The sequence below is a fragment of the Scyliorhinus torazame genome, chromosome 6, assembly GCF_047496885.1.
Source record: "Scyliorhinus torazame isolate Kashiwa2021f chromosome 6, sScyTor2.1, whole genome shotgun sequence".
In the NCBI taxonomy this organism is placed as follows: domain Eukaryota; kingdom Metazoa; phylum Chordata; class Chondrichthyes; order Carcharhiniformes; family Scyliorhinidae; genus Scyliorhinus; species Scyliorhinus torazame.
The window spans coordinates 176,869,460-176,893,583 of NC_092712.1; the positions used below are offsets into that span (position 1 = coordinate 176,869,460).

A 24,124-nucleotide genomic window follows, 5' to 3' on the forward strand; every position below is an offset into this window, starting at 1 on the left:
AAAATGGGGAGTAAAGTCAATATAAGATTAAGGTTAGAACCTTAACAATGGATTCTTGTCTGGAATAACTTCAGATCATTTCAAATTTGCGAGATCGGTTTTCACAGTTTGAGATTAAGCCTTTCAAGCCGTCCAGATAAACTCGGCAGTAATTCAATTCATTTGAATCAAAAAACAAACCCAGTAATATCTCTTTCAAACACTGGTTAAAAAGCGAACATTGAAAATTGAATTCAGTTTAAAGAACAAGAAAGAAATTTGAGTAACATAAAAGGAAAGAATAAATAATGTTTGAAATCGTGTAACAGATGCAAATGGCATCATTACAAGTTCTCCGCCTCCTTCGGTTCTGTACAAAATTTATCCATTTCAGCAAGCAGGTCATCTGTACACAAAAAATATGTCTCTAAGAATAGCTAATGCCTATAAAATTAATCAGTGGAAATTGACTTAAATGGAATAACACAGATAAAGTTTTCTGATGAAGGAGAATGGAAGATTTTGTTCAGTATTTTCATTAAGCAATTGTGAAATTGCTGTCTCTTTGAGAATCTGTAGCCATAAGAGAGGGCTAACAGTTAACTCTGATATTTGCGACCTGTGAGAATGTGTGTGTTTGGTCTGTGAATGTTAATATCTCTCTGCTATGATTTATCTTCTGAGAAGTAACCTTGAGTTTATAATTTGCAACTTTAGAATAGGAACCAGAAGGATTTTTACCTAACTAATTTTGGTTGAAGCACTGAAGTGCTAGGTTTCCTTTGTGAGTGTGGTGATATTTGTATGTCGTCTGACATTGTGATTTAAAGATCATAGTTTGAGTGTAATTAACAACTTTTTCTTTTCAAAGGTTATCATTGACATTTCCAGGGTAATTTTGATACACGAGGAATTTTAATCAGGGTACAAAACCACACATGTAAGAATAAGAAATTATTAGTTTTAGGGGGCGCGATTCTCCGACCCCCTGCCGGGTCGGAGAATCGCCGGGACTGGCGTGAAACTCGGCCCCGCCGTGTCCCGAATTCTCCGCCACCAGAGAATCGGCGGGGGCGGGAATCGCGCCGCGCCGGTCGGCGGGCTCCCCCCCGGCGATTCTCCGGCCCACGATGGGCACGACAGCAGCAGCTGTGGGGTCTTGTGATGGCTCTTGAGATTTCAGAACAACTACAAGCACACAAGAGCGCAGGAACATCACTGATTTCACAACGGACACAGGATGAACGTAGCTATATGAACTATGGTATTTTATATAATTTTATTGGCGGGATGTGCATCCCAGCAGCCAGAGACTGGAACAATGATATAACTTATTTTAATGCTTGGCTGCAGCTACATTCGGGGAAAGACATCAGATGCATATATTAATTGTGTCTGTACTTCTCGCGCGTTCAGGTATTGTTTATAATATGAAATAAATATGTATAGTGTTTTAAGTAAGGTTGTTATGAAGCAGGCTGCTAATGACAAGGGTGCCACGAGATTTTGAGGGCATGACAACCTACACAGGTTTAGGAGAGGCATAATCAATGATGCAGTGACATGACTTAACACATAAACTTCTACGGTAAAGTTACTGGACATACAAAGGTTAAATGCAAAGATGGAACAACTTACAGCAATAAGGAAGAGAATATTAGGGAAAGCAGAAAAAGATCTAGCCAGCTAGGGGGAAGAGGGCCTGGATATACAACTGAATAGGACAACAGTGTTCGGTAGACAGACTAAGACATTCAACATTAATTAACAAACTCATCGGCCAAGAATGGGAGACAGCAGGAAGGCTCTGACAGGGGCAGCTAAACCACAACCTTGATCTGATCTAAAGGGGGGAGGTGCCTGATTGAATAGACAGCCTGCAACTGGCTATGGTAGCCAAATGACAAGGGATGCTGGACAAGCGTACTCTGAAGGGAGTAACCAGAGTATACTCAACGATCCCCGACTGCAAAATGGACGAGATAACGGGGATAGAGATGGTCCTGATGATCCCTATCACACCGGACTCAGGGCCATACCCTCACAAACAACGGAAGAACATCGGAATCGTACGGGCTAACACCTCCCTCAGGTACTATCTCATCGAGACCTCTGCTATACGCAGGGATAATATATGGGATCTCCCTCACGTTGCCCCCACCCGGTGGGACAGGGAGAGTTGGACAAATGTGGGTTAATCAGAACTCATGGTTGTATCTTAGAGATTACACCTGCCCCCATGCATTTTAAGTTTACGGAGGAAAAGGAAATATTGCATCTCCGCCACCGTAACCTCCTATCGCTATAACTTTTGCACCCCTTCGGCCCACCACTATAGGCCTAGCAAAGATCATTTGAGTTGGGATTATAAAGAGCCAGAGATGGTCCCACATCTTGCAGAAACTCTGAGGGAACGAAGATTCAAGATCGGTCAATCAGTTAAGCTTTACCACCAGTTCACGAAAAATACATGTTTGACAAAAAAGCACACAGACACACACAGAGGAACTACTTCAGAGTGAAAGTTAGTGGCAGAGAGTGTGGGACTGTTAGATGGGCTTACTTGAAAACTGCTATGAATAACATAATTTAATGACAGACAGCAGAGATAGTCAGGGTGGCAGGAATGATTGATATAAAGACATTAAATGTGACATACATGGGTTTGTTTGAGGGGTGATCTTTGAATCACATGCACAGTATACATACGGAACATTTGGGAGGTTACATACCCCAAAGGCCGTATATCTTTGCTACACACCCTGCAGCCCTCATATCATTTCATTGTGGTCAGTTGGAGTTCTGTAAACATCTTCCATGACCAAAAGGGGGGAGTGTTGGAGGGCATTTTGTGATACTGGACTATGATCTAAATTATAGGTGGCCCTGTAACTACATTTGTGCTCCTATATTACTTTTGAATTGTTCTGATGAGACAAAAAGGTACTCATTGGCTTAGATGCCTGTTTAGAAGAGGCAATTTGTAGAAATAGATAGTGTATACACAATGCTTGTTAATATCAGAAAGGACACAAAATGGCTGTTAGCTATTAAAGCAATACTAAAGACACAAAATGGCTGAACTAGCCACATTCCTGAACAATAAGTTACAAACTGTGTAAACTACCTCATGAGAACCTAGGGAATATTTCAACAGCTGCTGATAACAGCTTCCCAGAACAAGGAATGCTATGTGTCCTTGATAAGCCCAAGGACCCCAGTTGCAGACAGGACATCATTATGTTAGTTTTGAATGACTTCTGTATGACGTTAGGGGCGGGTAATACAACACCCACTTTAACCATATATGTGATAACTGGGATGCTAGGAAAATTGATTGACCGCATGTAATGAAGTGTGACGCAAATATAGTTGATTGATTGTATGTAAATGAGAATACAACTAATTCTGCCCCTTGAATCTGTATATTAACCCATGTGAGCCTTAGCTCAAGTAAGAAAAGGTGCTGTCAATAGGCTGCGGAGCCTCAGGCCTTTTCTCCCAGAATTCTGATATAATAAACCGCTTTTTTCAAAACTTATACTCAGGCCTTCGTGTGACTATTTTCACCTCTAACAATCTCCTATCATAAGTGTTGTATAACTTCTATTATTTCCCAACATCCTACTTAGCTAAATTAAGTCAAACTTCATAATTTTCCTACAAAACAAGGAGCCCAATGCTGGCCTAACCACTCAAAGATTATAAAGGCTAAATTTCACCCAAAAGTACTACCCAGGAACCCCTAAATCCTCCATTTCAGACTAACCAAGGAATTACCAGAGCTCAGTGCATAAAGCATCAAAAATGCACGGACTTACAAGATACTCAATATACAAAGATGCAATCAAACTGTAGCACACCAGAACCTAAGGAATTATGTCAACTTCAATTCAGTAAAAAAAAAGTTAAATAGAATAAATACTACATTACAATGAAATTCAATGTGAAATTTTAATTAATAAATGCTCCTGGGGCCAGTTATTTACATTAGCAGAATCCAATTTTATGTGACCCAAACCTACCTTCTGCACAATATCCCATGCATCCCTGCGTAGGTTGTAGTCGGTACAGAAAAAAGTCACCACAGTTTCGTACACTGACTGGAATTCGGAAAAGACAGCAGTCCTTTGTTGTGCTGAAAAAAAACTGCCAAGTTGCACAGGCAGTCAAATGCTTAACTTCTCCAGCTTGTGGAAGAGATTCAGTCTCTCTCAAAGACAACCAAACAGGGGCTTGGGTCCCACAATGGTTCATCTAAGGAGTGAAACATAAAAGATTAAAGGGAAGGCAACAAGCAACTATTACTTTTATCCACAATTGTTCCAAATGTTTTGAAAGTAAAATGAGGCTATAATTTAGTTATACCATAGTGAGGAACGGTCTAATTTCTGCTGTTAAAAGGTGAAAACGAATTTGTTTGTCAAGTTTTACTCATGAACATTTGCTATTGTAGTGGTTTCTTCATCAAAATATGGTCCCACGTTTATTATTGATATTTGGTGTATTTTTTTCAAACATTCCTTAAAGGATAAATCTAAAGACCATACAGTATTCTTTCATTATAATACTATCAACACTGCAGCAACATAGTTAGTTATGTCATTCATAAAATTGTACTGAAAATACTCCAGGCAAATGTGTTCTCAGATTCAGCTGTTATAAGCTTTCCTAAATGTAATCATTTAATGAGCCAATGCTTTACAATTCCAAAAGTGAGTATTTAAATTTCAGATCAAATTTCCCGACTCTGGAACATTTATGTTGATGAGATCAATCAGCTCGGATTATGAAAAAGTTATACATTTCTTGATTGTACGTAATTATTCATAATAATTGGCTTATAAAACAACACAACTACATTAAAGTAAAAACAACCCATTGGCTAGCATGTAAATATCTCCTTGGTTGAAAAGCTACCAAGCTTGAAATCTTACAGCATCACTAAATGAATTGTAGGACACTGTTATTTTGGAAAGACTTTTAGAAAACAAAATTATCTTTTCACCAGATCTGGAGAAGTGAAAGTTGCAACTCGGGTTGGGTATAGTTCCAAAGGTAAAACCTCCCATATCTTTCCAGCTCCTTTTTTTCTGTAAATAGCTGCTAAATTTCAAATGGGGTCAATAGATTACAATTAGGAGTGATTCCCCCCCCAGAGCCGATGGTTACTGAAGGAATTTCTGGGATACTGCACAGTTCTACCAAATAAAACTAACTAACTCAGAGCAGAATGAGCCAGAATTTAGCAAGGATCATTTTAATTCCAGATCATTTCTGTCATGTTTTCATAAACTTAGCACTTCTGGACTGGAGTTATTATGTGTTGCATCTTTCCATCCAAAGGACAGTTTTGTTAACCATTAACCTTATTTCTATGCAATCAAATGCACTATGTGAAAATGGACTTATCTCTGTTGTTCATGGCATGTCATGGTATGATCATTTTGAAACACTGTATACCTCCACACATTTTGTTGGCATTTCTGCTGGTTTATCAAAGATCTGAAAGCGATACCATCCTGGTGTTAAAGAGTGATCACATATTAACTCCTGAATTGCTGACTGTTGCAGTCGGAGTGAATCAAAGTCCACACTTCTGTAGGGATTCTGAAGGAGCTGGTGACCACCAGGGTAGCATTCAGGAGCTGTCAGATAACAGAAAAGGAAATAGTCATGGTTCATTATAATTGTCCAATAACTTACTGTATTCCAAACATTCAGCAATTAAATTTATGTTATAATCTGTCAATCACATAGGTAAGCATATTTATTTGGACATGTATACACTGGGATGGCACGGTTAGCTCAGGTTGATCCCATATTCTGAACAATGAGTTTTAGAGCTCGTGATATCTTAAACTAAAAATGCATTTCTGCAACAGTTTCTCTTGTTGAACTAAAATATTTGATGTTTAACGTTGGAACTGAATTATCCAATGTAATTGGATTTCGAAAACACCATCAAACCTCAAGTTCAATTTCAGTGGCAAAATATGTTTTGCTCAATTACAGTTGAAGTTCTGGATTTTAAATTCTCCACAATTGAAAGTAATTAAAAACATAGAAGCATAGAGACATTTATTGTGCAAGAGGAAGCCATCCGGCTGATTATATATGCCAGTAGAAAAAAGCTTTTCAGCCTCATTACACTTTACAGCTCCTAATGCATAGCCCTGTAGGCTATGATACTTTTAAAATGCATTGAGGGTTTCTGTCCCTCTCACCCTCTCAGGCAGTGAGATCCAGATCTGTACCATGCTCTGGGTGAAACAAATAAACAGCAACTCCTCTCTAATCCTTCCAACAATTACTTTAAATCTTCATAGCCTGTCCATTAACCTCTCTGTTAACAAATATAGGTCCTGCCTATCCAGTCTATCTAGGCCACTCACTTTTATATAGTTCAATCAAATGTCTCTTCAGCCTTCAATGTCAAAAAAAACCAACCCCAGTTCATCCAACATTTCCAGATAGCTAAAGTCCACCATTCTTGGCAATATCCTCATAACTTTTTTCTGTACCATCTTTAGTGCAATTATATTCTTTGTTTAATATAATAACCTGAACTGTATGCAGTACGCTAGCTGTGTACTAATTCATGTTTTATACTAGCATTATGTTCTTGCTGTCATATCTTTCGTCACCGTCAATAAAGATTCCATATGCCCCCTTAACCATCTTATCTACTCTCCCGCTTTGTTCAGAAATCTGTGGACATGCACTCCGAGGTTTCTCTGTTCCTCTGCTTTTCTCAGTATTATACCATTTACTGCGTACTCCCTTACCCTGTTTGCCTTTCCCAAATGCATTAAATAACACTTCTCTGGACCAAACTCTATTTGTCACTTTAGAATCATAGAATTCCTAAATTACAGAAGGAAGCCATTCGAACAATACAGTCTGCACCGACCTGCCGAAAGAGCACTCTACCCAGGTCCACTCCCCACTCCAGCCTGCCCTATCTCCGTAACCCCATAACCTAGCCTACATATCACTGGACAGCTGTGGGGTAGCAGTGCTAATCACTGTGACACCATGCCATCGGACCTTCTGTCCACCTGAGCAGTCCACTGATATCTTCTTGCAATCTACAGTTTTCTTCCTCAATATCAAACATACAAGCAGTTTTTGTATCTTCTGCAAACTTCTGAATCATAACCCTGACATTTAAGTCTAAGTTATTGATATATACCACAGAAAACAAAAGACTTACTACTGAGGAACCACTGGAACAGCCTTACAGAAGTGTAAATCCATGTCAACCATTCTCTTTTCTTCCTACCACTGACTTTCCACTTTCCTTCATTTACTATTAGCTTTTAATTGACAAGTCTGCCATGGGGAATGTTGTCAAAAATCTTATTAAAATCTATGTACACTAGATCAGCACTACTTTTTACATCCTCAAAAAATTCAACTATGACCTTTCCTTAACACGTCCAAGCTGATATTCCTTGGTTAAGGCCTTTTAAAAATGAGGATTTATCCTGACTCTCAGAATTTATTGTTAAAATAGTTTGCCCACAACTGAGTTTAGGCTAACTAAACAAATAAATTACTCAGGCTATCCCTTCCTCCAACGGTACAACATAGGCAGTCCTCCAGCCCTCCGGCACACGCTTCTACCCAGAGAGGATTGGAAAATAATAGTCAGAGTTTTCATTGTTTCTTCCCTTGTCTTACATAATAGTTTGGATAAATTTCATCCACCTTAGAGATTTATTCACTTTCAAAGATGCAAGACACAGTGATATTTCCTCTCTCACTAGGTTATCCCAACCATTGTTTTAGATTCCCCATCCTTAACTACAATGTCTACTTTGTCCTTCACTTCTGTGAACATTTAAAAACAATGCCCATATCTGAGCCTCGATACACAAGTTACCTTTGTAGTTTTAATTGGCCCTACTGTTTCCTTGTTATTCTCTTGTTCTTGGTGCAAAGCAGGGCTGTGTCCTGGCACCAACTCTCTTTAGTATATTTTTCTCCATGCTGCTATTGTATGCTTTTGGTGACCCATATGAGGGTGTCTACCTGCAAGTCACAGCTGACAACAAGCAGTTCAACTTGGCAAGACTGCTCACCAAGATTAAAGTGTGTGACGTCCTACCCCATGAGTTGCTGTTTGTTGATGACATCGCATTGGCATCCCATTCTAAATTTCACTTGCAGCAGTTTGTTGATCAGTTCTCCTGGGCCTGTAAGGGAGTTTAGACTAACGATCAGCGCCAGGAAGACCAAAGTTATGGGTCAGGACATGGAAATCCACTTTCCATCAACATCAATGACCTCCATAGTGGCATTCCTTGGATCAACAATTGTTGCCTTGTCCTATGATGCTGAAATCAGCACCAGGATTGTCAAGGCCACAAGAGTCAGGTCAAAGTTGAATAGCTGAGTATGGGCCAACAGCAAGCTCCACTGTACAAGGTTTGTGTTCTCAGCATGCTCCTTTACAGTACGAAAGCATGAAGAACTTATGCAAGACAAGAGATTGAATAGCTTCCACCTCCACTGCTTCAGGCACGGCCATATACATCAAAAAACATACAGCCACCATCCACGCAAAGCCATATAATTTCTTGGCAAAAGGGGAAAAAATAAATATCCTGGTGATCCAAAGGGATGGGGGTGGCAGAGGGTAAGAGGAAATTGGTAAATTCCTCCTCAACCCCCTTAGATAATCAAAACTAGTCCGGGAGATCACATAGGCTTGGTTAAGAGGAAGCACAAGCATTCTCTACCTAAAGCTGCTTAAAAGTCACTTACAGAATCCTTTCTTAGCAGTACAGCTGAGAAACGGTTTTCTAAATCAAAGCTCATGTTTCAAATCAGGTTCATAGGCATTAAAATCCTATGAACTATGTGGCTATCTTCTGAATCTGGTGAGGTGGATCCAGAGTTTATTAGGACAGTGTCGGTGTGCTGCAGACACCATTTGTGTCCCAGCAGTTGTTCGTTGTTCAGGGGCAACAGAAATTTAATGGATTCAGAGGCCAGCTTGTGGTGATATGCATCACTGTAAATACACAAGGGGTTAATGTGAATACGCTAAGACTAAGTAAACACTAGCGGGAGCACTGGAGACATCATGACATGCAGACATACAGCTAATGAACACATAAGATAGGACACGACCAATGGGCAGTCAAGACACCCAGAGGTGACACGACCACCAGGGGGCAACCCATATAAAAGGACAGGGCACACATGCTCTTCCTCGTTTCCACAGGCGGCACTCAGAGACACAGGTGCAGATCGGAAGCATCACACCCACCGCATGGATTAGAGCAGACTGGTTAGTTAGATTGAGTTACTACAGCAAGATTAGCAGGAGAGTCGAACCCAAGTACGAGAATTGTTAACTGTTCAATAAATGTGTTAAACCTATATCCAAGTCTGAACCTTCCTTTGTCAGAGTATACATCAAGGAAGCAGCTTATGCTACGTGAAGAAGCATAACACAACACAGCTGATGGAATCAGGAGTGTTTGTGAAGTGGCCTGCAGATTTCCTGTGGTAAGTAACAAGGTAACAATGAGATAAGATAAGTAATAAACAGTGTAGAACTGATGGGCACCAATGGGTGTGATGCCATCATAATGAACAGTGCTGCATCCCAAGGATCCTTTAGCCACAGGGAGTCTTTTTAACTGTAATGGTAAACAGAATGGAGGGTAAAGCAGGCCAACACATCGGTCCCTTGACGTGTGTTACGCTACAATTACCTCTCATTTGGAATTCTTTCCCTTCCCCATACAGCAGCTATTTATCATTTGCTTTTGAAGATTTTGCATTCATCAGAAGGCTGGACTATGCTGGTAGGTGCTCCACTCTGAACACATATGGCTTGAACTTCCAGAGAGTGTCAGTCAGAGTAAGATTGCCACTCCGCTCTTACTTTCTTACCAGAAATCTTTGTCGATCCTATCCAGCCCAGCCTTCCGACTCAAGGTGAGATGCAAGCAGTGCATCCCTAGGGCCTATTGACGAGGCAACTCAGTTGGATGTATGGACACCATATTTCTTTTTCTTTTATGGCACTAGCTGTCGTAGACCAGGCAATGCAAGGCTCAGGAAATGTTAAAGTTACTGTGCTTAAGATTTGAAGTCTGGTCAAGTCAGGTTGTAGGGGAGAAGGGGATCGAGACTCAGATGGGTGGGATTGGATTGGGGGATGGGGGGGATACTTGGTCCATGTCCCAGAACGGGGTTTGGTCAGGTCTCAGTGGGGGAAGGGAGTTTGGGGTAGTAGGTCGAACTTCATGGGTTGTAAAGCTGGATCGATGGGTCGATGTGGGGGGGGGGGGGGGGGGGGGGGTGAGAGCGGGGCTGTCGGGTCAGGCTGGATCTCGGGGGCTGTAGAGCACTGAAATTCAGTTGTCCAGCCATGGGGGAATCCCACTTGCTGGATGGGGTGGGGAAAGAATCTTGATTCGGGTGGGTGGATCCCGAAGGGAGCGGGGAAATCCCAGGGGTTGATAATCCCTTGGAGGGAGGAATACCAGGGTGTTGGGGTATCCCCATGGGACGGGGGAGATGGGCAAGACTTGTCAAGGGAGAGGGGTGTAGGGGGGTTGGGGGTGCCCCCTAGGGGTTCAGGTGTCAGGTCCTGGAAGTCCAAAGGGGAAGTCACTGAAGGTCTGTACAATAGTCACACGGAAATTAGAAGTCATTTCAATCCTTCTAATTGTATCTGGTTATCTACTGATGTAACACAGTTGGAGCTCTCGAACGTTTGCAATTTAAATCACATTTTTGGATGGTTTCCAATGCAGGGCAATTGTCCAAGGGACTTTTTAACTTCCCAGGTAATTCCTGTGCAAACCTTACCTGGGAACTTCAGGGGATGGGGTGGGATCTGGGGTCCCCAGTGCATCTTTGAGGTACCCCTAGTTACACTGCTCTGGAGTTTGGAAGTTACGTAATGCTCTAATATTGAATAGTATTTCCTCAGGCTTGCCATTAGCATTGCCATGGAGAATCCACTAATATTGTAATAAAATCATGCACACCACAAATAATGCAAAACTTCATCTTGCATTTTCATTGTATTAATTGTGATACCTGTTGGCCTTTTTTAAGTTATGTATTAATACTGTCTTAAGATGTTTATATAACTTTGTTATTGCTGGTTCTTTTGACAGGTTTATTTACATCATCCCTCTTAAGGGTGTTGTAGGTTATTTGCTATACCAATACAATACAACTCATACAAGATTCAATTTAAACCAAGCAGTGCTTATATCGCAATATGCGGTTTTAAAATAAAATCCAATCATTGTGGATAAACCGATTATCTATTTTGTTGTCAATTATGCTTAGGGGCTCATAAAAGTCTTTAAAACTAATAATGAATTACATGTAACTCTCTGAAGTCTTAGAACATGATAATGGGAAGCAAATGTATATTCTCATTTCATTACATTTTCCAAGGTACAGTTTGAAGTGGAATTTCATTTCCTTGACAATTAATTCATACTGCACCACTGTAAATATGCGCAAACTATTAGGCATGCTGGTTTATAATGGTACCAGTTCAAAAGTAATCTATGTGAATTATGGACCAGCTCATGGGATCTGACATGAGGGTTTTTAATATTTAATGTGAGATGAAGGCACCTAATGGAAAAGTAGGCTCCAAAGGTTGCTGCAATTCCATTAACACATTGAAGTTCAAACAAGTAATACGAATACTTATTCACAAAATTAGTAGAGATCAAAAAGTAGTATTTTACTGTATAAGCATTGCCAGATTTATTTTTTAATCATGTATGGGTTCTTACATTGATTTCATCAAGCAACCGGGAAAACAATAAATGATTATTTATAAAAAGGTATAACATAAAGAGATAATTTGAAAATCCTTGGAAAAGAATGCATGGTGTAGGAATACTTCAAGATTCCCCTTAAAACCTTTGATAGAGGAATTATTCGATGTAGAAAAGAAAAGGTTTTCCATCAACAACATTACAATATTTGCTGCATGCAAACTACAACCACCTAAGCAGAGTTCTGTATAACTATCCCGGATTATTAACCCAACAAAAGGAAATAAAGCCTCTTGATCTCTGTAAAAAATGTTCATGCTGCAAATATGTAGAATGAAAACCTTATAGCCAAGGTGAGGGTGATTGTGAAATCTATTTCAACAATTTGACATTTGCAAGAAAGTATTATCAGATGGACATTCGCTTCTAAAACCTCCATCCCCAAGTTAAATCAGAAAAATAGCCTGAAAGGACATCACCTGCTAGGTAAACCCTTACACATCACTCATTGGATAATAAACAGGATCACACACTGGATGGGGGGTACATCACAAACTAAATGTTGCCGCAAATCTCATAATGCCTCCCTGCTGTGTGCTGTTGCTGTGTGATGAGAATAGTGAACAGCTAATGGTAGACTTTCCAGCTGACAGGACTTTCTTTTAGAAATAACTGACATGGTCTCAAAGGCTGTGTTCGTAGTGAGCAATTTAGACCAAGGTTCCCTTCTGTATAGTGTGTTTCCACTGACAGATAATCTTTGGTCTTCTTTAATTTCTGGTGTTACAATTGCACACATTTACCCAACCTCCCTTCTGCTCCCCTCTCATCCCTATCTTTCCACCTTCAAAACTGTTTTACAAAAGAATTCTAGCTTGTGGTGAATTTTCTTTGTGATGGATTCCACCCTGGAAACATTAGAAGCGGAGAGGTTTGGACTTTCAATTGCCCTCCTGAACAAGCAGCAAGAACATCTACCAGAGATACCAGTACAACAGTGCTGAGTAACTGCTGTGCAAGGCACACAAGTATGTTTTCGAGGTTGTGTTTTCGAGGTTGTGAGCTCCTCCACAACTGATTATAAATCTAGTTGGGTGCTTTGGACAGACTAAATAACAGAAGGTAAGGCTAATAATACTCTTTTATATAGGTCCAACGACCTCTAAACTCCTAAAGAGCTGCAGATAAAGATGGATACAAATTGCCCCTAGAAGTCAGTCTGTTTCTACTACCTGCCCCTCACACTGCCACCAATGTTGTTACTGCTCACAAATTCTTGGTGCTTCACCTGAGCTCCATTTTCAAACTGCCTGTCATAATATACACCAGTATATCATGGTGCAGACACACACTGATGGACATGCAGGGGACCAATCAGCATACACAACACCGCAGCCAATCACCAGTGAGAGCACACGCACTATAAAGACAGGGGACAGGAGAGTTCCCGCTCATTCTAGGAGCAGCCAGCTCGGAGCACAGAGCTCACAGCCTGCAACACAGACATTCACCATGTGCTGAGTGCATCACCTGGTTAGGACTAGGCAAGGGTCAACAGTTAAATCTGGTATTGTATTTACCACAGTTCAAGTATGTTTAATATAGTTAACCTTATAATAAAATAGAGTTGCACCACTTCCAGTGTTGGTGAACTGTTTGTGATCCAGAACACCCAATACATCACCTACCTAAATTTCCTGGGATAGATAAACCTGTACAGGTACTCGCAAGAGGTGGAGTACAAATGAGTGCTACAAGGTTCTGGCTTTTACAGGCATTAGGAGCTGCAGCGAGTTCTCCAGAGACTCCTGCACATACAAGGAAAGAATATACAATGAAATACTGGCTTCATGGCATCTTTAAAATGCTATATATTGTGTTCATAATAATAACTAATTGTGTGCTGTCGTTTTCTGCTTGAGCGAATACCAATGCGTGAGAAAATGTAAGTATTTTTGTCTATGATGGATTATTTAATGAGTTCTATTTTGCCAGTGAGACTACAAATATGGTTAAAATAGGTTACTGTTAGTTCTTTGGCAGACCAATTTAATACACATTTCAGACTAGATGATGCACGTCCTTTGGAACAGGTAGGTAGGCTACTGCCATTGTTCTGGATGGGGACCTGCTTCACAGATCATTTGAAGGAATTCCTGTTCAAGCAAGTCCTTCCATTAAATCATGGCAGTAGTCTGTCTGGAACAACAGCAACAAGAATTTCTATTTATGTTGCTCCTTTAATATATTTAACCATCTCAAGGCACTTCAATGGAACCTTAGAAAACAATGCGACACTAAGCTACTTAAGGAGGGTTTAAAATAATGTGGCAGGGGGATGGGAACCGATGTAGGAAGTCAGTGGGGACGGAAACAAAAGACAGGAAGGGAGAGTGTGTAAAACATGACCAGAGAAAGCAGGGCAGAGAGCAAGGAAAGTCTACATTAAACTGCATTTATTTCAATGCAAGGAGCCTGACGGGCAAAGCGGATGAACTCAGGTCTTGGATGGGCACATGGGACTGGGATATTATAGCTATGACTGAAACATGGCTAAGGGAGGGGCAGGACTGGCACCTCAATGTTCCGGGGTACAGATGCTATAGAAAGGATAGAACAGGAGGTAAGAGAGGAGGGGGAGTGGCGTTTTTGATTAGGGAGAACATCACAGCAGTACTTAGAGGGGATATATCCGAGGGTTCGCCCACTGAGTCTATATGGGTGGAACTGAAAAATAAGAACGGAGAGATCACCTTGATAGGACTGTACTATAGGCCCCCAAATAGTTAGCGGGAAATTGAGGAGCAAATATGTAAGGAGATTACAGATAGCTGCAAGAAAAATAGGGTGGTAATAGTAGGGGACTTTAACTTTCCCAACATTGACTGGGACAGCCATAGCATTAGGGGCTTGGATGGAGGGAAATTTGTTGAGTGTATTCAGGAGGAATTTCTCATTCAGTGTGTGGATGGACCGACTAGAGAGGGGGCAAAACTTGACCTCGTCTTGGGAAATAAGGAAGGGCAAGTGACAGAAGTGTTAGTGAGGGATCACTTTGGGACAAGTGACCATAACTCCATTAGTTTTAAGATAGCTATGGAGAATGATAGGTCTGGCCCAAGAGTTAAAATTCTTAATTGGGGCAAGGCCAATTTTGATGGTATCAGACAGGAACTTTCAGAGGTAGATTGGGGGAGACTGTTGGCAGGCAAAGGGACAGCTGGTAAATGGGAGGCTTTTAAAAATGTGTTAACCAGGGTTCAGGGTAAGCACATTCCCTTTAGAGTGAAGGGCAAGGCTGGTAGAAGTAGGGAACCCTGGATGACTCGAGATATTGAGACTCTGGTCAAAAAGAAGAAGGAGGCATATGACGTACATAAACAACTGGGATCAAGTGGATCCCTTGAAGAGTATAGAGATTGTCGAAATAGAGTTAAGAGGGAAATCAGGAGGGCAAAAAGGGGACATGAAATTGCTTTGGCAAATAATGCAAAGGAGAATCCAAAGAGCTTCTACAGATACATAAAGGGAAAAAGAGTAACTAGGGACAGAGTAGGGCCTCTTAAGGATCAACAAGGACATCTATGTGCAGAGCCACAAGAGTTGGGTGAGATCCTGAATGAATATTTCTCATCGGTATTCACGGTGGAGAAAGGCATGGATGTTAGGAAACTAAGGGAAATAAATAGTGATGTCTTGAGAAGTGTGCATATTACAGAGGAGGAGGTGCTGGAAGTCTTAAAGCGCATCAAGGTAGATAAATCCCCGGGACCTGATGAAATGTATCCCAGGATGTTGTGGGAGGCTAGGGAGGAAATTGCGGGTCCCCTAACAGAGATATTTGAATCATCGGCAGCCACAGGTGAGGTGCCTGAAGATTGGAGAGCGGCGAATGTTGTGCCCTTGTTTAAGAAGGGCAGCAGGGAAAAGCCTGGGAACTACAGACCGGTGAGCCTAACGTCTGTAGTAGGTAAGTTGCTAGAAGGTATTCTGAGAGACAGGATCTACAAGCATTTAGAGAGGCAAGGACTGATTCAGGGCAGTCAGCATGGCTTTGTGCGTGAAAAATCATGTCTCACAAATTTGATTGAGTTTTTTGAGGGGGTGACCAAGAATATAGATGAGGGCAGTGCAGTAGACGTTGTCTACATGGACTTTAGCAAAGCCTTTGACAAGGTACCGCATGGTAGGTTGTTACAGAAGGTTAAAGCTCACGGGATCCAGGGTGAGGTTGCCAATTGGATTCAAAATTGGCTGGACGACAGAAGACAGAGGGTGGTTGTAGAGGGCTGTTTTTCAAACTGGAGGCCTGTGACCAGTGGTGTGCCTCAGGTATCGGTGCTGGGTCCACTGTTATTTGTGATTTATATTAATGATTTGTATGAGAATTTAGGAGGCATGGTTAGTAAGTTTGCAGATGACACCAAGGTTGGTGGCACAGTGGATAGTGAAGAAGGTTATCTAGGATTGCAACGGGATCTTGATCAATTAGGCCAGTGGGCCGACGAATGGCAGATGGAGTTTAATTTAGGTAAATGTGAGGTGATGCATTTTGGCAGATGGAATCAGGCCAGGACCTACTCAGTTAATGGTATGGCGTTGGGGAGAGTTATAGAACAAAGAGATCTAGGAGTACAGGTTCATAGCTCCTTGAAGGTGGAGTCGCAGGTGGACAGGGTGGTGAAGAAGGCATTCGGCATGCTTGGTTTCATTGGTCAGAACATTGAATACAGGAGTTGGGACGTCTTGTTGAAGTTGTACAAGACATTGGTATGGCCACACTTGGAATACTGTGTGCAGTTCTGGTCACCCTATTATAGAAAGGATATTATTAAACTAGAAAGAGTGCAGAAAAGATTTACTAGGATGTTACCGGGACTTGTGGTTTGAGTTATAAGGAGAGGCTGGATAGACTGGGACTTTTTTCCCTGGAGCGTAGGAGGCTTAGGGGTGATCTTATAGAGGTCTATAAAATAATGAGGGGCATAGATAAGGTAGATAGTCAACATCTTTTCCCAAAGGTAGGGGAGTCTAAAACTAGAGGGCATAGGTTTAAGGTGAGAGGGGAGAGATTCAGAAGGGCCCAGAGGGGCAATTTCTTCACTCAGAGGGTAGTGAGTGTCTGGAATGTGCTGCCAGAGGTAGTGGTAGAGGCAGGTACAATTGTGTCTTTTAAAAAGCATTTAGATAGTTACATGGGTAAGATGGGTATAGAGGGTTATGGGCCAAGTGCGGGCAACTGGGACTAGCTTAATGGTAAAAACTGGGCGGCATGAACTGGTTGGGCCGAAGGGCCTGTTTCCATGCTGTAAACTTCTATGATTCTATAAGGAGATATTTAATCAGATGACCATACACTTTGTCAAAAAGACAGGTTTTAAGGAATGTCTTAAAGCAAGGTGAGACATGTAGGGAGGATATTCCAGAGCTTGGGGCCTCGGCAACTGAAAGCACCACCAATGGTGAAGCAATTAAAATTGGAGATACACAAGAGGCCAAAATTAGAAGAGTTTGGATATCTCGGGACAATTGTGGGGTTGGAGGAGGAGATTATAGATGGTGTGGGGTGAGGCCATGGAGGAATTTGAAAACAAGGACGAGAATTTTAAAATCAGGGTGTCGCTTGACCAGGAGCTCAGGGACGATAGGGGAATAAGACTTGGTTCAAGTTAAGACATGGGCAACAGAGTTTGGGATGACCTCAAGTTTATGGAGAGCAGAATATGTAAGACCTGCCAGGAATGTATTTGGAATAGTTAAATCTAGAGGTAACAAAGGCACAAATGAGGGTTTCAGCAACATATGAGCTGAGAAGGGTGAGGCCAGGCAATGTTACAGAGGTGCAAAAAGGCCATCTTAGTGAGAGCACAAATACAAAATCAAACGTGCACCTCAGAGTCGGGAGCAGCTCTGCTTGTCAATTGCGAATAGTTCAACTGGATCAGTTCCAAATTCCACTGAAAACTGGACTTGTTGATAACAGCTTTTCCCCATCCAGTTGGAAGACAGTGGAGGAGGATGGTGTGGCCAACCATTTCAAGGGCTACAAACTGGTTAGGAAGGATAAGGAGGGAAAATTCACCTTTGTCACATCTATATGGAATGTAAAGAGCTGTTTCTTACTGTAGCTGGGACAGAAACCTATTTAGAGGGATTCAAACACAGAGTTCTGGGAAAGACAGAAATGGATTTCGGAGGCAACAACATATTCAAGCGATTTTAGGAAGAGAGGAAAGTTGGAAATCGGACAGTAGCTTCAAGACTTGCTTCTTTTGAGCAGAGGGATGATGACAGCAGATTTAAAGTAGAGAAGGATAACACCTGAAGAAAGAGAAGTAGCTGTGATATCAGCTAGTTTGAAGACTAGGGGGACAAGTTGGGTGATCAGTAGTTTATTGAGAATACTGTCAAGGAAACAGGAGATGGGGCTCATCGACACCGTGAGCTGAGAGACGGTCCTAGGTGAGATAGGAGAGAAGCGGGAGAAAGATGCAAGTTCAGGAAGGAACGTGGCAGAGGCAGGTAATCAGATGGTTTCAAATGGTGACAAAGTGTCCATTGGCTCCTTGCATTTATTGTTGAAGGTGAGAATGGAAGAAAAAGCTAGGGAAGAAGGGTTTAAGAAGAAAGAAGATGGGTTGCAGGAGAAGAAAAGCAATGAGCTATCTTTGCATTCCAGGATGATCCTGGAATAGTGGGCAGTTTTAGAAGGCAAGAGCAGGATCCTACAGTGTTTTAAGTGGTCCCACCAGATCTGGCAATGGATGGCTAAACTGGTTGTCCACCATATCCTTTCAAGTCTGCATTCCTTGGAGTTAAGGGAGTGGATACAAGGGACGTACCAGGTGAACGGCCGGGGTGAGAGGGATTGATGGTTTCATTGGGTACTAGGACATCAAAGGTGAAGGTCAGGAGCAAATCAGTAGCTGCAGCAATAACAAAATAAGTGCTAGTCATAGAACTATGGCAAAGGATTGTCAAAATTTAAGAGCTTGTAGTTGACCAGTCAATTTTATATTGAAAATTAGTCTGCATGTTGAGAATTAGTATCAGGAAGTAAGTGTCTTCATTTCTCCGATTAGGAGGACAAGCACAAAGTTTGTATTTACTGCAATTCTACTGTCAATTTACTTGTTTACATCTTTAGTAAATTTGTATTCTGATTTATTGCCTGAACAACAATATGATAAGTCCTGCACACCTAAGACAAGGACCAGTATATGATGCGTTCCATTCAACTGGAAAGAGAATGTTATTCTCTGGTTTATGTCCGGGTCTTGTCTTGTTTACTGGGATATTAGGCAGGAATCCCATGGGCTGGATACCATGCCAATTATGCCATTACCAGCTGCCAAAAAGAAGCCTTGAAATCATGCAATTTTGCTTTGCTTTCCACCAATTTCCTATCAAAAAGAACTAAAGATTTAAACAAGAGCTGGGAGCTAACACTTGGGCACACATTTCTGGAGCAAATAATTGCTTATCATCACAAGTAAGCTTCAATGAAGGTTGCTCTCCAAGAATGTGGCTCCTGATACCCATCGACAGCAGGACAAAAAGCGCTACAACCAGCGCCATCTCCAAACAGAAATATCCATTCATTGGCATCTTGAAGATGTACTTCTGTTATCTTGCCAAGTCGGGTGGTGCCCTCCAATAGGGTCAGGCTGGGTGCCTTGCACTGCTATCATTTGCTGCACACCATGACTATATGAAGAGGTCTGGAGCTGGATGAAGTGGAGGATCTGATATGCCACTCTCCCTCAGAGCAAGACGAAGAGGAGAAGGATGAAGCAGAAGACGACAAAGACGAGGATGAAAGGGGTTCCCAGGCATTGGAGGAAGACTGCGAGGCCTGATGATTATTTGCCAGCTGGGATGGCAACAAGTCAACTCTGATACTGCAAAGTTTCACTTGAGTTTCACTTGAGTTTCACTTTTCCTTTCATTCCTTTAACAGATGACCCCAGATTTCGCTTCCATCACAGGGCCATGCAGCATGGATGGTTCTCGAGTTGGAACAAAAGATGAGACAAGGGATGATGGCCTCATCAGCCTTTCAGACTCCCTCTGTCCTGACATGGCAACCTTGCATGATATATCAGGCCACCAGCTGGCATCCATCCTAAACATCACTGTGCCATTGATGACACCGAGTGGTCAATGCGACAGTCTCACTCATTCTGTGCTTATCATCATACTGTTCCTGTAGGCACAGAGAGTGGTACTGCATGCAGATCTCCAAGATGTTGGCCACTATTCCAATGGAGGAACTGATGCACTCAAAAGCTTGAGTGTTAATGGTGCACCAGTACTGCATGAGTGCCTCCATTTTTGTCCCATGCATGTGCAATGTTTCAGGGAAGTTCAGGATTCCAGAACTCATCAGCCTCAGATGCTCCAAGAAGACGCTCAATGTTTGTTTGCAGAGTGCAGCATGGCTGTGTCTGTCCTCCCTTCTTTGAAGGGGTCTGATGGCAGCTGATTCTCCTTTTCCTGTTCATGCTCGATCCACTGCTCACCCAGTACACCCCATTCTAATCTTGCTGGGGCCTGGAATTGAATGATTTTGTGCTCCCAGAAGATTCAGACGAATGATGTGCTGGTGCAAACTCTGTGGAGTCTCCACCAGTCAATGAGGCAAGCGATGACTATAATGGGACACTCATCTCCCTCTCCTCAACTGGCCCTGTAGGAAACATGAGAAGGTGATAATGAGAAATTGAGTCACTCAGCAGGTGCCTCAACCTCATCGGGCAGCACGGTAGCATTGTGGATAGCACAATTGCTTCACAGCTCCAGGGTCCCAGGTTCGATTCCGGCTTGGGTCACTGTCTGTGCGAAGTCTGCACATCCTCCCCGTGTGTGCGTGGGTTTCCTCCGGGTGCTCCGGTTTCCTCCCACAGTCCAAAGATGTGCAAGGTTAGGTGGATTGGCCATGATAAATTGCCCTTAGTGTCCAAAATTGCCCTTAGTGTTGGGTGGGGTTACTGGGTTATGGGGATAGAGTGGAGGTGTTGACCTTGGGTAGGGTGCTCTTTCCAAGAGCCGGTGCAGACTCGATGGGCCGAATGGCCTCCTTCTGCACTGTAAATTCTATGAAAATACATCTAACCCAATAGAAGACAGCAGTCAAAGAGCCTTGGAGTGCATTGGGCAGGAGTATTACCCATACTCTGCACCTCCAGATTGAGCTATCAATGACCCAGCCCTTCACAGCATACCATCTTACCATCATCCACTGCCTGACATGATAGCACCCTTGTGATGGCCAGCACTGCCTCCTCCATTGGGATCAGAATGTTGTGGCCTGGCAAGACATTTCCCGATAGTTATGTGATTGTGATGATACGATGAGAAGAAAAAGAGAGGCTTTTAACATGTATAAGGGGAGCAAGTCTGCAGAGGCATTAGTGGAGTACAGAAAGTGCAGGATGGCGCTTAAGAAATCAATTAAGAGAGCGAAGAGGGGATATGAGAAAGCTCTGGTTGGTAAAAGTAGGGAAAATCCCAAGATATAAGTATATCAATGGGAAGAGGATAATCAGGGAAAAAGTAGACTCATTAAGGACCAAGGGATCTCCAGATGAAGCCAGAGGACATTGGTAGGGTGTTGAATGAATATTTCACATCTGTCTTCATCCCAGAAAATGAGGAGGTAGTTATGGAACTTGAGGAGAGAGATTGTGAGATTCTTGAGCAAATTGTCATAGTGAGTGGCAAGGTATTGGAGGTATTGGCGGGCTCAAAAGTGGACAACTTTCCAGGTCCGAATGAATTGTGTCCCAGGATGCTGTGGGAGGCGAGGAAGGCGATTGCCAGGGCTTTGATCCAAATTTTTACTTCCCCTCTAACCACAGGGGAGGTGCCAGAGGACTGGAGAACAGCTAATGTGATCCCACTATTTAAGAAAGGTTGTTGAGACAAGCCAGGGAAATATAGATCAGTGAGTCTCACATCAATGGTTGGGAAACTACTGGAAAAGATTCTGAAGGAGAGAATCTATCTCTACTTGGAGAGGCAAGGTTTGATCAGGAATAGTCAGCATGGCTTTGTCAGAGGGATGTCATGCCGAACAAATTTGATTAAATTTTTTGAGCATGTAACCAAGTGTATAGATGAGGGTAATGCAGTTGATGTAGTCTACATGGTCCCACATGGGAGACATATTCAGAAGGAAAATGCACATGGGATACAGGGCGATTTGATAAGGTGGATTCATAATTAACTTAGCGGTAGGTGACAGAGGGTGATGACAGATGGCTGCTTTAGTGTTGGAAGCCAGTGATCAGTGGCGTATCACAGAGTTCAGTGCTGGGCCCCCTATTGTTTGGCATTTATATAAATTAAATAGATGACTATCTGGGGGGGTAGGATAAGTAAGTTTGCGGATGACACAAAGATTGGTCGGGTGGTCAACAGTGAGGTTGAGTGTCTTGGGTGACAGGAAGATATAGACGGGATGGTCAAATGGGCAGATAAGTGGCAGATGGAATATAACCCTGAAAAGTGTGAGATGATACACTTTGGAAGGAGTAATTTAATAATTTAATATATTATGAAAGGTCTGACACTGGGAAGTTACGAAGAACAAAGGGATCTTGGCGAGTTTTGTCCATGGATAGGTGGCACGGTGGCACAATGGTTAGCACTGCTGCCTCACAGCACCAGGGGCCCAGGTTCGATTCTGACCTCAGGTGACTGTCTGTGTGGAACAAAGAACAATTCAGCACAGGAATAGGCGCTTTGGCCCTCCATGCCTCCGCTGATCACATGTCCTATCGAGACCAGCCACCTGTATCCTTCTATACCCCGTCTGTTCATGTGCCTATCCAGATAAGTCTTAAAGATCGCTAACGTATCTGGCTCAATCACCTCACTTGGCAGTGCATTCAAGGCCACCACCACCCTCTGTGTAAAAAAACTTCTCCCTCACATCTCCACTGAACCTATCCCCCCTCACCTTGAACTTGTGCCCCCTTGTAATTTCCAATTCCTCCCTGGGAAAATGCCTCCACCTGTTCACCCTATCCATACCCCTAATAATTTTATAAATTTATATCAGGTCGCCCCTCAGCCTCCGTCTCTCTAGGGAGAACAATCCCAGTTTATTCAATCTCTCCTCATAGCTGATACCCTCCATACCAGGCAACATCCTGGTAAACCTTTTCTGTACTCTCTCCAAAGCCTCCATGTTCTTCTGGTAGTATGATGACCAGAATTGGACACAGTATTCCAAATGTGGCCTAACCAATGTTCTATATAACTGTAACATAGTTTTTGAACTTTTATACTTAGTACCCCGTCCTATGAAGGTAAGCATGCCATATGCTCTCTTTACCATCATTTCCACCTGTGCTGCCACTTTTAAGGATCTCTCTGTGTCTCTATGCTCCTGATGATTCTGCCATTTATTTTATAGCTCCCATCTGAATTGGATCTACCAAAATGCATCACCTCGTATTTGTCTGGGTTAAATTCCATCTGCCATTTCTCTGCCCAATTTTGCAGCCTATCTATATCTTGTATTCTCTGACAATCTTCATCACTATCTGCAACTTCTGCAATCTTGTATCATCAGCAAACTTGCACTTTCTCCACGTGTCTGCGTGGGTTTCCTCTGGGTGCTCCAGTTTCCTCCCAGTGCAAGGATGTGCAGGTTAGATGAATTGGCCATGCTAATATTATCCAAAGGTTAGGAGGGGTTACAGGGATAGGAGCTGGGATTTGGGCCGAGGTAGGGAGCTTTATCCGAACAAGGGCCAGTACAGACTCAATGAGCTGAATGGCCCCCTTCTGCACGGCAGGGATTCTATGATTTCTAGATCTCTGCAGGCAGAAGGGCAGGTTAATAGGGTGGTGAAAAAGGCATATGGGACACTTGCTTTTATCAATCGGGGCATAGATTACAAAAGCAGGGAGGTCATGATGGAGCTCTATGGAAATTTGTGAGACCACAACTGGAGTGCTGTGTGCAATTCTGGTTGCCATATTATAAGGAGGATGTAATTGCACTGGAGGGAGTGCAGAGACGATTCACCAGAATGTTGCCTGGGATGGAACATTTAAGTTATAAAGAGAGGTTGGATAGGGTTGGTTTGTTTTCTCTGGAGCAGAGACGACCGAGGGGTGACCTGAATGAGGTGTACAAGATTATGAGGGGCATGGACAGGGTGGATAGAGAGCAGCTGATCCCCTTAGTTGAAGGGTCAGCTCTGAGGGGACAAGTTCAAAGTGAGGGGTGGGAGGTTTAGGGGGAATTTGAGGAAAAACATTTTTACCCAGAGAATGGTGATGGTCTGGAATGCATGCCTGGGAGGGTGGTAGAGGAAGGATGCCTCACATCCTTTAAAAAGTAGTTGGCACGGCAT

General features: G+C 42.5%; 1 protein-coding gene across 6 annotated transcripts in view; it reads right to left on the bottom strand.

Moving 5' to 3' along the window:
• Nucleotides 1-24,124, bottom strand: part of vwde (von Willebrand factor D and EGF domains) — a 456,813-nt gene that overhangs the window by 306,090 nt on the left and 126,599 nt on the right. For all 6 annotated transcript variants that reach the window (XM_072509130.1, XM_072509129.1, XM_072509127.1 and 3 more), the window contains exons 2-3: nucleotides 5,443-5,627; nucleotides 4,005-4,236 (exon numbers count right to left, since the gene is read on the bottom strand). In XM_072509130.1, the coding sequence (XP_072365231.1) occupies nucleotides 4,005-4,236; nucleotides 5,443-5,627 (417 nt within the window). The remainder of the gene's footprint in view (nucleotides 1-4,004; nucleotides 4,237-5,442; nucleotides 5,628-24,124) is intronic.